This window comes from Eleginops maclovinus, chromosome 13, assembly GCF_036324505.1.
Source record: "Eleginops maclovinus isolate JMC-PN-2008 ecotype Puerto Natales chromosome 13, JC_Emac_rtc_rv5, whole genome shotgun sequence".
Lineage (NCBI taxonomy): Eukaryota > Metazoa > Chordata > Actinopteri > Perciformes > Eleginopidae > Eleginops > Eleginops maclovinus.
The window spans coordinates 15,056,703-15,078,641 of NC_086361.1; the positions used below are offsets into that span (position 1 = coordinate 15,056,703).

A 21,939-nucleotide genomic window follows, 5' to 3' on the forward strand; every position below is an offset into this window, starting at 1 on the left:
TGTTTTCTGAGAATACCCACCACATTTGTGATTTATAGTTAAGTATACACGACAGTATTGTTCTCTTTTGCCATCATTGAAATGTTGGACTCGCAGAAAAGGCTGTGTCAGCAGCTGCAGCGTTAATAATCGTGCAAAGAATATAGTTAGTCTTGTTTCATTTTGAGCCTGCTATCATGAGTAAATACACAGACATACAGTTACTATTTTTTTGAGTTGACTCAAACTCTTAAATACCCTAAATATGTGACATAAGGCCTTGATTTTGTTACCCATAATTGATGCAACTGTACGATTGATACATTGGTTGTGAAACTATTTCCCCACTCTGTTGCCATTCCTTGTTAAAAGAGATAAGCGATGCTAGAATTTCACTTTGTAGATTATTGAATTGATACCTAGCTTACACAACCCTGAAATGCCAGGACCTGGGAAAAGTTTGAGTTTTGCTTTGATGGTGATTGAAAGAAACTATCCTGACACCTCCGCGAGAGAGAGGAGAGGATCAAACACAGAGTGGAAGTCCACTCTTGTTAAGCGTTTGTCTCTAACTTGGTGAGACCAAACTCATCTGGGCAAGGTTGCCTTGATCTGACCAGATGAGCCGGCCAAGAAAAATACCAGCAGACAATCCTTTTCATGCTTGACTTAAGCTCAGACATTCTCACAATCCTCGCTGCTCTTATTACAAAGAGCCGAGCATGAGTCTGCACTCATTAATTCTGTTATTGTACAGTGATTAAGTCGATTAGGAAAGGGACCTCCAGATTGTGTAATGTTAACTTGTGGCTCTGACCACAGTGGGCTTAACCAGACAGTTGTGTAGTTAGCAGTCACTGTGACTGGGTAAAAACTTTGAGACCTTTTACTTGGTTTAAGTGTGACAGTATGAGCACCGTGAACCCGTCTGCCTACCTAACTTTCTGTTCCACCATAAGTACTTCACTTCCGTTTAAGATTTGGGTCGGATAAGGAATGCAGACTGATCTCACAGGAGCTGAGCAGTCTCCAGCACAATAACCCGTGACTATTGTTAACCGCTTGTCCTTTGTGCTCGAGGAAGGCAGCAGAAATACGATTAGTGGCATTTATTTAGTCTGGTTTGGGTGCTACGTGGGCATCTATTGATTGGACATTTTTGCCACTGTATATGCTTGTTAAACAATGTGCCTGGTGAAAAATTGTAACCCTGTGTTCACCAATAAATCAGGTGCCCCCGAGACAGGATCTCAGTGGCATTTAGTTTGTTGGATCAGTGCTGCCCTCCTATGGCCATTTGTGAAAACTACACAAGCCTCACACCAACATGTTTTAAACCACCAATAGTGTCCATAACTATGAGTTGAACATGTAATACTATTTGATCACCCATAAGATAAATGTAACTATAAAGGCACTGATATTTCTTGCTCTGGTGGTGGGTTGTGTCTACCTGGACATACAGTAGGATGCTGAATGGGTTGGTTCCAGTTTATCTCTTGCTGTGCTGTTGCCTGTCTCTCCTGTCTCCCTGTCTCCAGTCCACTCACTAGTAAGGTGGTTAAATCACCTAAACTAAAACGTGAAAACAGGGGTTAGTTCATTTTGACACAAATTTTTGACTCTTAGACAAGTTATGGTTTTTATTTTTTTCTCACAAACAAAGTTTGCTTACAAAAAGGAACATCAAAAATAAAACTGTACCTATCTATTGCATGTCATGCTGGCAGTTTTAACTACATGCGAAAACAACAATTATAAGAACATTCATAATCATTACTGTACAAAAAATGAGGGGGGAAGATATGCAACAAAACATCATCTCAAAACCAAAAGAAAAAAAGGTTTTATAAAAAGGTTTTTGGCTCCAGACGGAGTCATGTGTTTGTACATGAGACTTAAACGAGGGCAAACGACTTTAAAACCAGCCGGGCAGAGAGGGTTGTGGGAAACTGCAGAGGCAGAGAAGAGATTCTCCGCTCTAAAGACAACGAGAGGAAGAAAGGAACAACACGGAGGAGTATTGATGACTGTTTGTCTTCTCGAAATAAAAGCACAAATACAAAATGAACCTCTACAGTTTGAAGCCCTTAAAACATAAAGTCATGCTTCATCATCAAAGAGGAATACAACACAAAAGAGAAACTAAATGCATCATTGAACCTTATAACCTCTTCTCAAGATCTCTTAGATTGACTGTTGTAGAAAGTGATATATGAGGTATATGGCTTCGATGTATCCAGCAACTACATTGAAAACAATAAAGTATTACTTGTGGTGTCCCAGAAGGAAAGCAGGATGTGAAGAATCCCACAGTGATGCCAGGAGCAGGTCGTATAGACAGAGACAGACGTATTCCCAATTCATTTCCAAATAAAGAGCAGAAATCCAGGAGCAAGAAATAAAGCACAATTGTATGTTTAGAAAATCTTTGAGGTTTGGACATGAGATGAGAGGAAGAATAGATGATCCGTGTAGAGACTTTTCAGGGACTGTGGCAGTGGATGCATATTTTCTCTACAGATGTAGGTGAATGTACACCTGTGTCTAACCATCGACGAAACTTAACACGAACTTTTGGATAAATCAGAGTCCCTTTTTTGTGTCTTAACCCTAAATGTATTACAAAAACAAATAACGTTTCATGTCCCTCTTCTACAAGAGCAGTGCTTGAAATTTAAAAGTGTCCATTGTCCAAGTCGGTGTCCTCTGGCCGCATCACATGGTCTGGTATGCATGTTGTGTGTGTGTGGAGAAAAAGGTTCCTGGTTGGGCTCAGTCTGTGCTGACCTGCGTGACCTGTGCGTCCACCGTCTGGTTGGTGGACTGGATGAACATCGGTTGGGTCAGCTCCTGTCCTGCCGGCATCGTCACCTGCTGAATCTGATACAACTGCTGTAAAACCAGAGAGAAGAGAGAGGCAGTGTGACTACACGGTTTAAGACAGCGTTGTTACCAGCTGCATTTAGATTTTCTCTTAAATTCAAAATTTTCTGACTGTATTATTGGTTTTCTAATTGCATTCTGTTCCATTCTGACTTATGAGATATGTCATGTTTTCTGTCTGATGTCATTTGTTTATCATTTATTGTAATTGCTGCTTTTCTTGGCCAGTGCAGTCTGGAAAATTACATTTTTAATCTCAATAAAGCTTGCCTGGTTAACTGGAGGTTAAATTAACAGCATTTTTTTCAAGCTAGCTGTGGGCACTAGTTAAATGTGATCTGGCTCTGTAGTGGTGACAGGTGTAGTGGTGTCCGTCTTCTCAATCTGTATGTTACATGAATCATCCTTAGCTTTTCGATGAGTATAAAGTATGTAAAAAATTTATCTTGCCATGGAAGGTGAAAGAAAAATGCTACCAATGCTAAAAAACGAAAATAAGGACACTGGGTCAATTTAAAAAAAGATGCAACATTAAGCGGAAAATGTCCCCGTCATAGTTACAGCTTTAACAGATTACATTCATTGCTTCCGTTACCTGTCCATCAGTGAACTGATTGAACTGCTGCTGTCCTTGTTGTACATCTGCCTGTGTGAGCTGAAAACAAAATAAGGTTAAATTAAAAAACAAGCATAAGATAAATAAAGCTTGGCTATAAGATCATTTGTTTTAATGAATGCTATTTTGTTGCTTTGGTGCTTACCTGCTGGGCATTGGCGAGAGTCTGGATCTGTCCTTGAACCACTTGCGCTCCGGACACAGGCTGGGCTAGACGGATGTATTGCAGCTGGCCTGTGTTTAGTTGCACCTACACCCAGTCAACACAAGGGGGAGACATATTTTGGTTGTGAGCAGAGGTCATTGAAACCCAGAGGTCACAGCCATTTTCCTGCTCTGGACAACAGCAATGAGAATCATTCACTCTCCGCTGGTGATTTGTTAACTCTCTAAAGCTTAGGTTTGACGATTCCCATCCAGCAGTGAATGATAGATAATTCACTAGGACACCATGTTCATGCACTTCTACAACGTCATGTTAACCAAACCATGTTCTCACTACTCGTTTGTTATTTTTCTCAATTTGATATAATTCTTACCGGAATTTGCTGGATCTCCCCTGTGTTGGTGATGATCTGCTGCATGACCTGCATGGTTTGGCCCTGACCTTGACCTTGCTGAGCTTGACCCTGGGCTTGGACAATCTGTACCTGCTGGCCGTCACCCACCTGCATGGTTACAGGTGCACTCTGATATAGGAAAAGGAACGAGAAAAAGAAACAGAAAAGAAGGAACACAGTATGAGTCGTTGAACTACTTGTACAAACATGTCGCTTATGATTGACACAAAGCAAAGAGCCAGGAAATCACTAACGTCCCTGGAATGAAATGTATTCTTAAATTGAAAAAGTCTGTTAAAGATCAGCAGGCAGGCACAGAAGAAGAGGTGACAACGCAGGTTTCCAGACCGCCCTTTGTCTTCTGCTGTCACACTATCTCGTAGAGGCCACCTGATCTCTGCGGTCACCCCTGCAAGCCTCCGTCACCTGAGCAGGACAGTGTATGTAGGCAGCAGTCCCCTACAGGGCTGTGGCCTCTGTGTGTGTTGTTAGTGTACACATACATTTACATGTGCATGTGTGTTTACCGTGATGGGTGTGCCCTGTGACTGCACCTGCACTTGCTGTAACTGTTGCATGGTGGCACCTTGCAGCATCTGATGGGCCGACAGAATTGAATGGGAAAATGAGAGAAAGACACACACAAGTGAGAAAGCAGCGATTGCAACAACTTAACACGTGAATGTAAGCAGGTGTGGAGTGTGTGTAGAAAGCAAAAAAAAAGGTTAGGGCAGCAAACAGTTGGCATATAAGTGGCAAATTACATTTAATGATGTGTTTATGAATGTTAAATAGGCAGAGGTGAAATGTCAATAACAGGTAAAAGAAGACATTTTGTTGGAGTTTTGACGGGTTTTAAAAAATCAGGTACATCACAGAGACATTTAAGAAGCTTAAGTGATGTCAACTGGGGTTTCATAAGCACTTGAGAAAAGAGACAGTGAACACTAGCGACACTGAAAACTCTGCACATAGATTAATAAATAAACAGTTTAAATTGTGATCTTTGCCCATCATCCTTTCCTATCCACATTCTAACATGTGTCCCGCTTATACTTTACTCCATAACTGTACCAAACATGGCATGAGCTACCAGACACTTAAACAGATTTCCTTTAGGATGAGCATAAAACTGGGGGAAATACACTAAAATAAGCATTGACAGGGGTATTAAGATGAAGCTTCATAGAGTTAAATCTCAAAAGCACTTCCAACAAACCATCTTTTTAAAATGTTCACCTAATCTCTCAAGGCCTTGCTTTTAAAAGTAATCCCTTGTAATTTGCCCACTAAGGAGTCTATGTAAGATGAGTGTCAAACTGTGACCTTCCTGCTCTAAAACAGGGACTGCTGCAGTAACGGTGCTAGTGGATCGGGGCAGGTCTAAACGGGTGTGACAGCTCAGCTAAAGGCAGTCTGCTGAAGCAGCATGAAGCAGCACAGCAGCCGAGGAGCCCGGCTGAGTGACATGCAAAGACCAAAGCTGGAAAGAGAGAGCGCACAGAGGCGAAAGAAGTAGGAGTGAGAAAATCAGAGAGAGTGACATTTGAAAAGGTGTCCCTGGGTGTATCTGCACCTGCACTTGCTGAAACTGCTGCATGGTGGCACCCTGCAGCATCTATAGGCCCGACAAAATACAACGAGAAAATGTGATCCAGATGTGGAAGAAAAGCAGTCTGGCCAATATGATGTGTGTATCTGTGACATTGTGTGTGTGTGTGTGTGTGTGTGTGTGTGTGTGTGTGTGTGTGTGTGTGTGTGTGTGTGTGTGTGTGTGTGTGTGTACACGTGCTAGGGACCATTAAGAAACAGCAATTGATTGTTGTTGTTCCTTTCAGATCATATTTTTGGAAGTAAGGAGTAAAAACATCTTAAAAAACATACACGTACTCACAACTTTTTTGGAGCTGCAAAGATTAATGGGGTAATGGATTGGTTATCAACTATTAAATGAATCAAACATGCGTGTGTGTTTACAGACGTTTCATTTCACTGTCATTGAGTTATTCCTGCTGGTGGGAGAGTGGTCAGCTAATGAATGTGAGCTAAGGCTAATATCAATGAAGCCGGGTTTGCTGACCTGAGGATTGAAGCTTTAGCAGCTTGATTTCCAGGACATGGTTGATTGCAGAGTGTAATAAATAAACTACGTGTGAGAAGTAATCCTTCAGGTGTTCATTAGCTACTCATTTCTGTTTCTAAGCTGTAGTGGTATTGGGTGTTACTGCCTATAATGCTCATATCCAGCTGTTGTTTTATTTCGTTGTTGCTTCTTTAAAATTGTGATGCGTGTCCTTTGTTGTAAACCCTGTTAGAAGCTCTTTTAACAAGGCGTCAGTAATACCTGTCCTTGCTGTGGCTGAGCGATGATGATCTGTCCAGGCTGGATGGTGGTGGCTGTCTGTGCCCCGGGCTGCTGGCCCTGCTGAGCACCCTGAACCTGCACAGCTCCAGGCTGCTGCGCCAGAGTGAAGTAGTACTGCACCGGCTCGGCAGGAGCTACTGACTGACGCATCTCCTCCTGCAGACAACACATACACACGCACACAAACACCCGACGCCTATCAGTTCATTACATCTACATGAATTATTTTTGCAGGTGTAACGGTAGAGGAGGTCTGATAAATAACTGATGGGATGTGGATGGGTAATGTAATCTGGACATAGAATCCATTACAAACACCTTACTGGATCATACCATAGATGAAAGGCTCCGAAGCTTTAGTATTATTAAGCGAAAAAAGAATAAAACATTTCTGACTTTATTGTAATATAAGTACAGAGTTTGTTGGCGTTGAGTTTACTCAGCACGTCAGATGCTTGCTGCCATTAGGGCTTGAACCCGAGGTCAAACGACTATCCCAAATGTAATGATCATTAAAACTGACCTGTGTATTTCTACTTCATAATTGAGGTTTCTCCATCACCAGGAGCGTAAACACCCTTCTCCCAGCTCCATGACAACACAGCTGAGAGTGTAGGATGTTTACATGCCTGGAGACGGTATATTTGATAACAGATTTACATATCTCACTCCTCCATCGCTTAGCATTCATTTGGATCCATTACACCAATCTGTTGTTTGAGCAAAGCTTAAATCGGTCTGCTGTTTATCTGTAAACGAGGAACTAAACTGTATTGTATTGTTCCCTGATGAGGACGTATTTGCATGCTTGATGAAATATGCTTCCCTCTTACTAATTGTACAAATGTGGTTATCACTGGAGTTTGTGTTGGCTGTCAGAGGCAATGATATGCTGCAAACATCCGACTGAAAGCCCTCGCTGTCCAAACCCCAGCTTCCAGTCAAGGATGTTTACAGCACCTCCAGGTTGCCAACAAAGGAAAAGCACCTGAGACCCTCTGATGTGGAAGAACATTATACTCCAGTACCTTTGTCCTATAACTGTTAAGCGTGTGATTACCTACCTGTCTTTTAGGCGGCTTCAGGTCGTCCCGGGGCACAATGTCGATCAGGAAGTCAAACTGGTCAAACTTTGTTATCGCCATGGCAATGTCATTCCTCTGTAAACACAACAGACACAGAGGGTCAAGTGATGAGGCTGGGCTTAGCCACTTCAATATATGCAGCAGCCTATATTTAAACATGCCTCAGGGCCTAGGGTCAACTTCCCCAAAATAGCCACACAAGGGGCTACTGGGGAATGGAAATAAAGTTCCTAGTAGTGTTAGCATTGATAAGGAGAGGATTCATTCAGAACCAAGTCCACTAGTAAGTATTTTGATAAACAATAGACAACGTTTGCTTGTTTCAGTTTCTCAAGTGAGAATGTGTAAAAAAAATAAAAGCAGCTTAGGAGGGTCAAAAGGGTTGCTTAAAATAAAATAAACAAGTCCACGACACTCTACTAACAATCACCACAAACAAACAGATTGTGACGCCATGTGTGGGTGTAACCAAGCTACTGCACCACCAGCATTGTCTGTGATTTTAGAATTATACAATGAAATAACCATCGGATTAAAGTCTATTCAACATATTGGAAGAAGAGGCCGTTACCCTTTCTTATCAACTTGTTCAACAACTTTGCTTTTAACCATTTGTCATTGTAGAAAAGGGGACTAGCAAACCAGAATATCACAGCCTGCGTATGTGTGAGGAACAGGATTGACACTTTCCTGCGTTCATGAGCGCACACTCTGCTTCTACTCCCCTTCCTATATCCACAGCAGTGTGCTGTCTCTGTGGAATTTTCCACAGGATATTGGCTGTCAGGACCCCCCATTGTGGCCCTCCCTGCACAAGAGGCTATTTATAGCAGCTTGATTAATATCTCGTAACACCAGGTCACATCTACACTTGTTCTATTGATGAGAGTTGCTATGGTGACCTTAATTGGCGTGCCCTCTTCACAATAGGACCCGTGCTCTGTGTGTGTGAACATGTGTGGAGAAAAAAAAAAGGATGCTGTTTTTCTCACTTAGCCGCAAGGAAATATCACATCTATGACGTTCAACTGTCACACATACTTAATGCTTCATCTGTGGTGTTCATGTGGAGAACATGGAACCCTGCACAGTAAATGAAGTTTCTATTTAAAGCTAGAGTTCTTGAACCTGAGAGTTTATTGCTCAAACGGCTCTCATAAGCACAGAAAACAGCAAAGTGAACACATGTCCAAAGTAGGTCTTCAATCTAAAACCTCTCCGACTGATACAGCGTCTTTTTTTCCTACCTGTGCAGCAGACACACACATAACCATGGGCTGCTAATCTCTCAGAGGTATGTGAATGGATAAAGTGGACTTAAGGGCTTTCATGTTCTGCTCCACAGTCCCCCCCCCCCTCCCCCCTTGACATCCAGGTGAGACTCTTGTCTGATTTTCCCAAACTGTTCCCAGAAACGCTCTCACGTTTTCTCCCTCGTAAACGCTCCCCCCCCCCCCCCCCCATTTTATTTTACTTTGGGACAGCAGAGCAGGCAAAATGGCACCAGAAGGAAAGTGGGTCACCGGCACCCGCCTGGCTTTCGAAGTCAATTGAGGGAGACCAAATGATGTGAGGAGTTGAATAGAAAAAAGGTGGAAGAAATGTGAAAGAGATAATAAAATGACATTAGATGGATGTAACAATCCCAATAAAAAGAGAGTAGGAAGAAAAAAAGAGGAAGGAATTGCCAGATGAGTTGGTTTCCTCAACTGAAGCCTGATTTGATGGAGGTCAAACATGTGTCATAAAGGGAGTACATAGCGGATAAGGAGGTAATTCATCTCCATTAGCGTTTCTGACCTGTAGCGTGCGTCTCTTGTTGTCCTCGGTGTGGATCCATGCTCTGAGTGTGAGCTCTGTGATGAAGATCTGTGCTGCCTTGGCAAACAGGACCGGAGCCTCTGCACTGATCATCTGTACAGAGGAGATGGAGTTACACCTGCTTTAATACACCCACAGAGTGTTTAACATCAAACACATATCCACTATGAATCAGGACCTGAGGGCTGAAATGCTGCCTCACATTCACAGGTTGGGAATATGCATCCGTTCGTATAAAATTAGCATATCAAATTGACAAGTGTCAGCTCGACTACACAACTACTCCAGGAGAACTTTATTGCTCATCAGGAGAATGTCCTCATTATTCACACTAAAAAAGCTAAAACATGTCATCATTTATATTCCTTTAACCCTTTGTTTGTGCACATCAGTTGTACAAGTCTGCATGTCTCGAGGCAAATTACTTAGCTTCACACTCCACTTTTTTATATTGAGCGGCATTGAACGCTCAGACAAAGCCACGCAGTAATTGGTTAAATAAATGGACATTAATGTACAAGATGGGACTGTAATAACACCGCTCACATGTACGCAGGCAGTGAAAGCTGCTGTGTCAGGATAAGACAGAAGGGTCCGGTCTACAGATATGTTACTGACCTCCTTAACTCTTTAAGCTACAGCTTAACCAACGAGATACTGATCTCGACACGAAACATTTGCGCACACAGGATCCTGGGCTTTCTCTTTAGAGGCTGATGGCTGACCATCTTGTGTAATGGGGGTAAAATAATCACAGTTTGAGCCTTGACTGTAAAGTTCAATGCAAGTGACAAATGTCAGACGGGTAGGTTCCTTTAGCTTGTAGCACTACATCTTTATCTGACCAGACAGATTGGCGTTGAGGTGTACTTTAAGTGATTGCTTTAGGTGATAACTCTATTCAGATTGTTGGATTCTTTTACACAGCTGGTGTTTGAGTCAAAGTCAGAGAAAGTTTCAAAGCCAGCAATCGAAAATAAGGTCAGCCTCACAAAATATGTACACAGTTATTTTTGTAATTTCTCATTATGATGCTGTATACACACTGATTGTCGTTAATCCATTGATATAAATAATGGACTTCTTATCAACAGACGATGCTGGATGGACATGAGCTGATAATATTATTCCATTTTAAAATAAAAAGTCCAACAGGCCATTCGCTGAGTGGTCCGAGTACAACAGGCCGCAAAACAAGGAGCTGATTGAATAGAGTCGCTAAATTAGAGGACATTATCTGTCAGGCTTTTAAGACTTGAAAATAAATCCCAAAATAACAATTATTTCTTCAAAATTGTCAATTATTTAGGCTGTCCTTTTACCTTGACGTCCTCATCCAGCTTCATGATTTTTTTGATCCGGGCCAGTGGCAACTCCTGCACACGGAAATCCTTCTGGAAAAAAATTAATCGGTGGTCAGTTGAAGACACAGAACAGAGGGTGTTGTGCTTTAGTATCTGCATGTGTATAATTGACGGCGTACAAAACCATTGCATCTGAGTGTTAATGTGGCGTGTATGTGTGACTGCTTGTTTCAGTGGACAGCGTACCACAGTCAGGTTCCTGATCTCCTCCATGACTCGAGGCCAGAAGGACTGCAGGGTTTGCTGGGCATCGCTGCCTCCGGCTCCGAACGCATCTGCGGACATCCTCTAATCTGCTGATTCAAAAAATAACAGGGGAGGGGAAAGGTGGAAGCAAAAGGGTTAATCATTGAGGCGTTAATAAGCAATAAATCGCTTGGTTCGAAAAATGGCAGAAATTTAACTCATGAGTGATGTGATAAATAGAGGCTAAAAAATGCTGTTTTCACTTGTAGAGATTAACTTTAAATGATTAAATATTTGCAGAAAAGCAGGCAAATATTTTTTATGTCAATTGACTAAACGCTTCATCTTTTTTTGACTGCAAAAACACAAAACAAAGACAAAAGGGGAGGATTTAGACACTAAAGCCAGGTAATTCGCTAAGGACACTAGCCGCAAAAACACAGTGTCAGTCAAGGCTTGTGCTGCCCGGAGCTCTCCCCATGTGTCAGAATCACATATCCTATCATGGCCTATAATTATAATACAGTGAAATCTAAATTAGAGCACCGATGGGCTTCTATTCATGTCCTGGAGCGGGATGTTGACATGCCGAAGAACCCATCACCCAGCTGGCTGCACAATCCCCGATTATGAATGGCTCACCTTCGGCACATAGCCGCAGCTCCTCTGCAAACACAAGCGTGTCATGTGCGAGTCAAACACCGCTGCTGACCCCTCACACTGAGGACAATGCTGAAACCAAACAGCTAGGAGAAGCATGTGTCTCATAGTGAAACAATCTCCTGACCACAGCAGCACAGGCACATGTTCACACACCAACTGTGACTTGTAACGTGAAATAAACCGTATGTTACACACAAGCATGTAGACAAAAAGCCAGGGCTGCTACGAGGGGTCTGACGGTTTGAAAGAGGATCCAGCAGGTTACTATGGCATGCCAGGAATCTGCTGGAGGAATATTGGCCTGCCTGTCTGAGCACGCAGAGCTTGGAGTGTCTGGATCGCACTCTTTCACTCTCCCTTTCCCCCCTCCCTCTGTGAAAAGATTTGCCAGAAGGGAGAAGAAAGAAAAAAAACATGGGGGGGGACCGAACAAGAGATGAGTGTGTGAAGCTACTCAAGAGAGACGGGGTGTGTTTGTGTGTGTTGCCGAGGGAGGGGTAGTGCCTTGTCCAGTTCAGCATTAATCCAGCACTAAGACAAAGTGCCAAAGGCTTTCACAGGGGGAGGTAAGAGAGGAGCGGGCCGCAGTCAGACTGCTGAAACCAGCTATGTGGGTCAAACAGGACAGAGAGAGGTAGACGGTAAAGAGGGAAAGAGAAAGACATGGCAGAACAAAGAAAAAAAGTGTTGGGAGAAGGGGGGGGGGGGGTCTCTTCCTTATCTTTTCTCACTCTGGACCAATAAGCATGAATGGCTCCAGCTCTGGTCCAGCTGACAGACCAATACAAAACAAAAAGAAAGCATTTCAAGCACTCCATCTAGAGTCTCTCCGTTCCAGCTGCGCACATGTTGTACGGGATTGTTTGGACTCTGGGTCCACGCCAGCTCCACTCTCCATGTGTTTTAAGTGCAGTTGTAAATATGTTACACCGATAAATCACTTAAAGAGTATCATTAAATGAGAATCCTTCATTTGTTTTGCTTCTAGGGCAGTTGTGGGTAGATGTAAAAAAGGAAGTACCATGTTATCACAATTAAAACACCTGCAATAAGTTGAGGTTCGTAGCGTATCTTAATTTCAGGACAATCATAACCCAATATTGCAGGGGATGATATCATGAATCGCATTTATTTTAGCCATGCTATAAAACTGTCCCAGCGTTTTTCTGGGAGTTACTGAATAATACAGGAGAAGCACTGCTGCATCCTGTCCCGTCATTCAGTTTTGGACAGAGAGTAGCCTAAATCAATGAGACAGAATGGCAGCGGGGGGAGGGGGGGTTTATATAAATCAATCAGGCAGCTTGTAGCTATGGCATGCCAGGCTAGTGATTGACCTTGACAGTGTCTCCCCTGCTCCGTCTGACGCTCCAGTGTCCAGTTGCGTTTCAAGGTTGATAGAAATCCTGCAGTCACTAGAACAATCCCAGCATTCCATGGGGCAAGAAATGACTGATGGGAATTGTAGTTTTTTTTTTCCCTCTCCTCAGCCTGATGGGTAAAGGGACATGTGCCAATCCTTTTAAGGGCCTTTGTGTTTTCATTGCAGCAACATAACTATGCAAATACGGTGCAAAAACTAAGAGTGCAAACAGCATTTCTCTAGCCGTATCAGCACTCCATCTGGTGATAAGTTCGAACAAGACAACCCTGTGTGTCCGTGTGTGTTCCGTCTGCCAGCATGTGTGGCTCTCTGCAACTTGAAGCCTGATAAGAAACAATAATTAGGCATTACAGAAAACCATAAGGCTAATTACCAGGATAACAACCCAGAGGAAACAAAGACATTAAAATAGGAAAGTATTCAATAGATAAAAGTTATAGGCCACACAAGCACCTTCTGCTCTCACACTTCTCTTAAACATCTGCCTTTTCTGTGAGAGAGAGGAGAGAGGAGAGAGAGAGAGAGAGAGAGAGAGAGAGAGAGAGAGGAGAGAGAGAGAGAGAGAGAGAGAGAGAGAAAGCTTTTATTAAATTAAAAATCAAACATGCAACCCAACCCCCTCCCTTTGACCTTGTGACCTTAAATCTAAATACACACACGCACTAACCACAGCAACAGGGGGAGTGGGGGCAGGGGAAGTCAAAATGTGAAAATGAGAAAGCAAATGTGAGGTAGAGGTCAGGCGGAAAAAAGAGACCCAAAAGCATGAGAGTCAGAAGGGAAACATTGCTCCTGCAGCTAGTCAGTGGGCTCTACCTGCGGTACACTACCATATTTCCCAAAGCTTTGCATCAATGGAAAGTGTGCGTGGGAGCCCGGTCCGCTGACATAATGTCTCCTGATGACTTCTGAAACACCTTCTATGGTCTTCTGTGGGCTGGTCTGATCAAACAAACAGAGTGGGGCTATCAGCTGCAATACATTTTGAAACTCCCCAAAAGCTAACGTTATACAAGTTGTAAAAAGTCCGGAGGTTGATGCAGACAATTAGCGGAAGCCGGTGTCAAGATTGTTTTGTTATCTGCAGCGATAAGTAGTCCTTGCTACTGTATTTCAGGTCTGTAATCTGAAGTAAGATTTGAAGTACTCCCTTAATGCCAATCTGTACTTCAAATGTTTGTAAAGCGTGTTGGTTCAGTTCACTCCTGGATAATCATGGCTCTAGGTCGCCCCTAAATGAAGTGTCTACAAGGGTTTTGAACATTGATGTGAGCTTGTTATTGCGGATAATGCTGTTGTAATGAACCTGCTGAACCCAGCTCCTCTCTGCTGTGTGGTTCTAAGCTGCCTCTCTACTCTATATTAGAGTACATTGTGTCTTTTTGCACTGTGCATCTCTGCTCTCCTCTTCCCTGCGGCTCTGCTGTCCTTCATCAGGTCATTGAGAGATGATGGTGTTGGGTTTCCATCCAACTCTGCTGTGTGCGTCTGCCTTTGAGGACAAATGTCATGTCTGTTCTTTCGTCGACATTGTCCACCACAGCAACTTGCTCTTCCTCCTTCAGCGGCTCTACGTTTCTCTTTCCAGTCTCTTCCCCGGTACTTCCCATCCCTCTCTGTCACTCGTGGGTGTGTGTTTCTCCCTTGCTCTGTCTTACTTACTTTCACCTGATCCCCCTTCTTTGCAACTGCTCTGGGAAAGTCAATGCTGCTCCGCTTGCAGCAGCTGAATCAGCGCTAATGTTGTTCTGTCAGCCCGGTCCTGCACCTCTCCGTCTCATCCCTCCCTCCTCGAACGTCACATCAAGTGGCCACTCACAGCAGCCACTCGCTCCAACTCTGACACCACCCACACCACCACTTTACATGAAACTTCAGTTCCTGTCCAAATAAACTTGATAGCAGTGTAGACTGGCAAGACGAGGATCATTTGCCTCAAGGAACCCAGGCATCACTACAAATACAGTAATTGTAGTGAATAAGCCAGTAGAGTTGAGCAAATTAATAAAGTGGCCTTAAGAGGAAATGTAAATGCCCTCTGAATGACCTGATGGTGTAAATTGAGATGTTACATTTGCTGAGTGTAGTTGAGCGTTAATGAGGCAGAGCAGTGTAGGACAAACTGAAGGCCTATTGAGGCTCAGCTTTGTTTCCCTGAGGTGGTTCACAATCACATTGTCATTGTGCTTAAAAAGAGCTCCTCTCATCCCAAATGTTTCCCTGAAGCAGAACTGACATTAATTATTTAACCATATGTGCAGTGAGAGGATCTGACCCACACAGAAAATAAAGGAGCACACGCCAAATCACTTTGTGAGGCAAGTCTTATTATCGGCAATAAGTGAGTTTCTGAACGTCAGCCATTGTTGTACTGAATGTGTATCTACTGCCGCCTTCAATCTGCTGACACATCTAGCAAGATGTACATTTGTTATAATGGACCACAGTACTTTACAGGACCACTGAGAATTATAACACTAATGTTTAACATGTCAGTTATATTATGATTTACTCTTCCCGAGTACACGTTATAAATACAGCAGAGGGAATAATTCTTACACTGAAACATTCATTTTAAATGACGGCCATATATCAAAAGGGGCCGTCTATTTACAAATGTTCAACTATCACAGCGCTCAACTTGATGAACCCAATCACAAATAACAGAAGAGAAGCCCACTGGCACAGTTAAAGCATGCAGGGTAAATGATCTACTCAAGCAAAACGAAAAAACAAGAAGTTCCCAGGCATTACAGATTAACTACAGGGGACACGCACAACTATTTCACAGATGTTGGAGCAAATGTGTTGTGATTAAAAAAACAACAGACGCAGGGTTGTAAGGACGGAGGCGCACGCTATGACCTGCGCTGTAACATCGCTTTGTGCGTGGTTGGATGGAGCCGGCCAACCAAGCAGCCCCGCAAACTTTGCCCTTGGTTCTGCTTCAAGCCAACTCCAGGAAGTGCTAGTCACTGATCTCCCAAGGTCATTCAACAGAGGAGAGAGAGAAACCAGAGAGGGAGGGCGAGAGAGGGGGAGAGAGAGAGGAAGAGAGAGATAGATGAAAAAAAGAAGGGGTGGGAGAGGGGGTGGGAAAGGACAGGTTTTTCAACTTTCACTGCAGCACTTAGGTGACCCAGTGGTTCAGGCTGTGTGCTTTTTAGGAATATTAATAAAAACAACTCATTCTGTACATATTGTCCATATTCTGCATCTGCCTTTGGCTTCCGCTTCCTCTCATCTTCTTCTACTCGTTTTCCGTCTCCCTGCTGACAGAGAGACTGCAGGAGCCGAGCTCACATTCCTGTGACCTTCATCCAAAGCAAGGCCCAGTCTCTGCCGTCAAAGGAGGCCGGGCTGAAGCTACCTGCGTGTTACGCACTGGACCCCCCCCTGCACACACTGTCTTTAGTGACAGTGTACACATGTAAAAAAAAAAAGGGGGGAGGGCAAGGGCAAAAGAGTGAAAGCACAGCAGTAGTGGTAACCTTAGTGATAAGCTGAAAGGCCTAGCTATGCCCGGGTGGTTTGGGTTTACTTTCTCCTTCCCCCTGTGCCGACGGTAGAGTATGGGGCAGACATGGTATCTGAAATCTCATACAGACAGCAGCCAACCCTGGGATTTGGCAGTAAGGGCTTCAACTTAAGAGTTATTTTTAGTCTCCTTCTCTCAATCTCGATCTCTTGCACTCTCCCTCCCTCTCGCTCTCGCTCACTTCCCCCAGTGGGACTTTGTTTTGTCAAAGGCACCAATGGAAACTTTCAATTAGGGCGCAAGAGAAAGACGAGTGAGGCAGTCGGAGGCAAGTGAGAGATGAGGCACCCTCAAAAGATTCCATCAGAAGAGATCAGATCAAACTATTAGCCTCCTCTGTCCATGAAGCCGACAGGCTGACAGTCTGTCCCATCTGGGCGTCTGGCACTAGCGGGGAGGGGGCATAAGGGGTCCTGAGGTCACTGCGACCAGCTGCACCTCAACCCCTGGGGACCCATGACACCAACAACAACAACAGCACACAGATATGCTCTCAAAGTCCTCTGTATGAACAAAAAAAAATCTCATTTCAACATGGATACCATCTTTGCCTTTCAGCTCTGCGTCACAGTCTGGCGCTTGTGTGTAAACAAGGACGTCGGGGGGGGGGAGGGGGGGGGACAGGGTTTGGAACAGCACCGGGAGACACTGCGGCCCCCAGGACATTAAAGTGAAGAACATCCGAGCACAGAGTCTGGCAGCTCTGCACGCGCATGCAGTCGATAACAGTGGGTAAGTGTTGACGTGCGTAAGCCTGGTGGTCCAAAGTCAAAACCAGTGAAAGCCAAAAGGCACACTGACTGTATCGTTACTTTATTGACTAACATACACATAACATGAACAACACGTTTGTTGTTCCTGTAAAGTCCACTCTGACAAAAAGCATCATTTCCGTACTGATGTGACATCTGAAGGACATGTATGAGACACACACACACATGCGCACACAAAAGTCCAATCTTCCGAGGAGAGTACTACAGGGCAGGAGAGGGGGGGGGGGATTGAGGATGGCTTTAAAGGACAGACACTGTCTCATCACCGCAGAGCAGGATGGAGAGAGAGAGAGGCATCAGAAAGTAAACAGTTTATTCAGAAACTCAAAGCCTAACCAACCTGACAGGTCCTCTCTCTTTGTGCGTGTTGGAGGCGCTCAGACTTACCCCCTGTGCCCTTCATGGTGAATGGTGTGCCCTGCTGGAGCAGAATAGAGGGAAACCGATAGCCCAGTTCAAATCTCCTTGAGAGCAGCGGCAGCAGCAGCAGGAGGAAGAGGCACAGAGGTTGACAGAAAAACTCTCCCCAGCTCCTCCACTTCCTCCAGTCCTCTGATCATATCAACAGACAAAAAGCCACTCTGGCTCCACTGGACGGCTCTAAAAAAGCTCTCAGCCCGGCCAGGGAAGAGCAAGCCCCCCCTTCTTGTACCCCTCCCCCTTCTCTCTTCCACTCTCCCTTTACACATTGCCCCGTCTCCTTCAGCAGCCCCCCCAATGTCCTCCTCCTGCCTAAACATACAACCACGTCTCTCCTGTTTATTCTGACCAAGTCCCCTAAACTCACTGACCTTCTCTCTTTCTCTGTCTTTTTGACTCTCTCACCCCTCTCCCTAGCCAGTGACCCGTGCATTTGTCTTTGAGCTGACCCCTGGTCCGGCGCAGAGAGGAGGGCGAGAGGGAACAGAAAGCCAGCGCAGCAGCAGGCAACAGCAGGCAAACAGTACAGCGGCACTCCTGACTATCAGACAAACATCTCTAGCCTCCTTCCCCTTTAACATTCAAGAGTATTCAATCTAGCATGCTACATGATACTCAAACCCCGCCTGGACCTTGGCTCCCGCCTCGCTCTGACACTCACAACCAATGGGAAGACAAGGTCCTCTTATGCTATTGGATGCTGCACACACCCATCAGCTGTGACACATCCCCTGCTCCTCCTCTTTCCTCGGCTCAACCCCCTTTTACCGACAGCCAACTTCCTGCTCTAAGTTACCTTGAGCTGCAGGATAGGGGTCAGGGAAAGGAAAAGAGGAAGCAAGAGTAGAGAGAAATGTTGAAAAAGAGTAAATAAAGTTCTGGAAAGCTCTTCAGGGAGTGTGTGAGTGTGTTCTCGTGGTGGCTTGCCTCTGCATTGTTTGTCCTCGGGCGGTCCCTGCCTCCCCTGCTGCCTGACGGATGAGAAAGGTTCCACGGGCTGCTCTCTGACAACTGCTCTCTGCTTATTTACAATGTCAAACTAAATGTCTCTCTGCCCCGCCTCCTCGCTGCAGCTACAGGCTGACAGCAGCGTGATGCAGGCAGCCACGCTGGCTCTCACTGGCTGAACCAAATGGCAGAATGGATGCCGCATGTTGCATCCACATGATTTAAAGTACAAAAGCATAATAGGCAGACTCACTGTCTCATACGTGTGCACAGGTATACATGCACGTCCACACACACACACTTTGCCCTTGCTTTCTCATTCATCCTTGCTCACAGTCACAGGGACAAACCACAAACAGCCAGCCTCTAACCAGCCTGCTTGTTATAGCAAGATTGATTAAACTGTTAATGTTATGCTAGCAGAGGAAAAAGTCTACATTAAATTAAAATATTAATCAGTTGTGTTTATTTAACAATTTCATGGGAGAAAAAAGTTTTGCAATAAACCGCAACAGCATTAACCCAAAGAATCTCTATTTATGGAGTCAATCCAATGTTAACTATAAGGAATAAATGCACATTTCATTGAAGTACAAATCGTACAAAATGAAGAAGAATCCTCCGAATGGTGAGTAACCGTGGAAGAGGGGAAAATGCATTTAACTCTCGTCCTATTTTTTGATAAACAAGACTTAAGCGATATGGGTAAAAGTCTGTAAACAAAGACATTGTTGTCTTGACCCCAGAAAACTAAGCTCACAGCAACTTCCACAGTTGAAACGTCATCAAATAACCACGTCAGCAATGTCATACAATGCCCTTCTTGTTGGCTCACCAAAGGTTTGATGGGCATATACACAGTTACCTTTACTTCAGAGCAACCAATGCATGATGGTGCTCATGTGCACCATACATTGTGTTGATAACCCACTGACTGAATTAGTAAATAAATCTAAAAAGCAAACTAATGAACACATGTACAACTTAGACAATAAAGTGTTTTGGGGAAGCGACAGAAATTAAAGGAGTGATGGTGATTACATCTCAGCTAGAATTGCCTTAAGTGCTTACTTGTGCAAAGGACGGCAGTATGACCTGAAGGTTTAGGGCTGCATATTTCCCGGCTGTAGTGAGGACCACAAAAAGCTTAAGAGAGAGAAAGAGAGCAAACCTGCCCCATCAATGAAAAACCTAGAGGGGGAGGGGAACCCGGAAGGATGGAGAAGGACATAGAGGAGAGTTTTTACATGATGGGGGGGGGGGGGTAGAAAAGAGACAGAGACTCAAGAGAAACAAATCTAAATGTTCCCTTTTTCTATTTTAGTGAGGAGCATGGGGACTCGAGCAGGTACTATCTATCCAGTTAATGATTAGAGTGGAGCTGCACAAATTAATCTCTGCAGCAATGTTCTCCTTACATGTGTTCTGGCTACCCAAAATGCCTCAGTAACGACACCTGGCAAGGTCACCATACAAATGACACCTTCCTGTGACCTGTGCTGCCAGTATCAGGGACATGTTTGCTCTCACTGATGCTGTTTAGAGATAAACATACACCAGCCTCACTATGGGTTTTATAAACACAGAGCACCCTCATGGTTGCCGGGCCAATTTCAAGCACAAATGTGGATAATGCAAATGCACACACCTGCATAAAGAAATAGTCAGTTGAGTTGTATCTGTGAATGTATGAAAGACCATTGCACAGTCATTTTAAAATTATACTTTGCTAGATTAAAAAGATAATAATGAAATAAAACGGAGTTGCAAGATTGTAAACTATACACCGTTTTTGTCTATACTGCAATTAATAGATAGGAAAGGCTGAAGCACCACCTTTCAGCAGTGATATAGCACAGACTGTGTCTTTTATACATCTTTATATTAAATGATAGAATTTCTATAAGGCATTTAAGCCCGTTACCGATATAGAGTACATGAAATACAAATGGTGTGCATTAAGTTGCTTCAAGAGTGTTGCTTTCACTGACCTCAGCAAGGAAACAAAGACACATTTAATATGTATATAAACAGCAAACGCATTTACACTGACAGTAGGGCCACTTTGCTCTTAAACGCGTTAGACTTTAACACGGTGCTGCACTTTAACTAGGTCGCTACAGCATATATTATAAGCCAGTTAGAAAGAACAAAGCGGCTAGCATGAGAAACCAATGTCACATCACGGTTAACGTTAGCCGACGGAATTCAGTATTTAATTCGATGTCAAACTAAGGTTGCTAATATAAACTAGAATTTTAAAACACACACACCAGTGCTCAGCGGTGACATGCCGGTTGTAAAACACAATTAGCACTACAAGCTAACGTTATACTATTGACCGTGATAACGTAAGGGAAGTTAATGTTAGCATGTTCGAGATGCACACTGGAGACTGTTGTTTAGCACAAGTGCATATCCGCAGTGTTTATCATTTTAATCACCACTGAACAACGTGTCCTTCCACCAAGGGAAAGTTTGCAAAGCTTTCCCGAGCTAGGAAGAAGCAGTCTAACCAATAAAGACAACGTTTGGATCTGTCCTTCAGACCAATCAAACCTCGGACTAGATTCCACCAATCAAGGTTTTTAGGGCTAACTTCGTTCTGCAACTGACGCCATTCGGGCTCCATTAGAAATGGCCAGTCTGTCTGACAATCATTACCGCTAGAGCCAACATGGTGGACAAGGAACACCAGTTTCCTGACCGCCCGTGATCCCTTCAGCGGGCCACCAATAAGCGCCTCAGAGAGCGGGGAGGGAAATGGCGCCTATGTTCATCTTCCAAAACAATCGTCTATTGGTCAAGAACGGCAAATGAAAATAGGCAAAGTAATTGCTCATACTTTCACACAGCAAATGTTCCTTTCTCATAGACGTTACACACACAAACGACTTTAAGTTTCTTACTCACTTTGTTTAACGTGTTCGAAGTGAAGTCCGGCTCAGCGTATTATTTATTTTATTTAGCTAGCAAGAGGAAACAAGATGGCTGCTACTCGAACCGGAAATAGTTGGACGCACAAACGTGATGACGTGGTTGTTACGTTACCCAGGCAGCAGCAGGAGTCAGCGACCGCTCTTTTTATTAAATTCACAAAATTGAAAGAATGATACAGCTCTGGAAAAATTAAGAGACCACTCCAAACTGTTAATGTTCATTTTACTCAAACACATACCTATAAATAGTAAAACCAGAGAAACAAATAAGGCTGCAGTGGTCTTTTCTCTCTCCAGAGCTGTATGTTAAGGAGTCAGAATCAGCAGCGGGGACATTTACATGGACATTTTTACACAATTTACAACATTTACAAAGTTTTTAAAAAAGGACAAAGTGTTACTCATTGTGAAG

The 21,939-nt window shown here is 43.8% G+C and overlaps 1 protein-coding gene across 10 annotated transcripts; it reads right to left on the reverse strand.

Moving 5' to 3' along the window:
• Positions 1–1,608: 1,608 nt before the first annotated feature.
• nfyc (nuclear transcription factor Y, gamma) lies at positions 1,609–21,647 on the reverse strand. Of its 10 annotated transcripts, none has more exons than XM_063899754.1 (12): positions 21,502–21,647; positions 10,863–10,972; positions 10,635–10,703; positions 9,292–9,405; positions 7,471–7,566; positions 6,386–6,562; positions 5,618–5,659; positions 4,569–4,637; positions 4,021–4,170; positions 3,627–3,731; positions 3,461–3,520; positions 1,609–2,874 (listed from the first exon to the last, which is right to left on the reverse strand). In XM_063899754.1, the coding sequence occupies exons 2-12, from the start codon at positions 10,959–10,961 to the stop codon at positions 2,755–2,757; spliced, it is 1,101 nt and encodes a 366-aa protein (XP_063755824.1). In that variant the 5' UTR covers positions 10,962–10,972; positions 21,502–21,647; the 3' UTR covers positions 1,609–2,754. The 10 variants fall into 10 exon arrangements, with proteins under 10 accessions (XP_063755824.1, XP_063755821.1, XP_063755826.1 ...); XM_063899751.1 differs by having other exon boundaries at positions 10,635–10,706; positions 21,502–21,646; XM_063899756.1 differs by having other exon boundaries at positions 10,863–10,969; positions 21,502–21,643.
• Between the last annotated feature and the right edge of the window lie 292 nt (positions 21,648–21,939).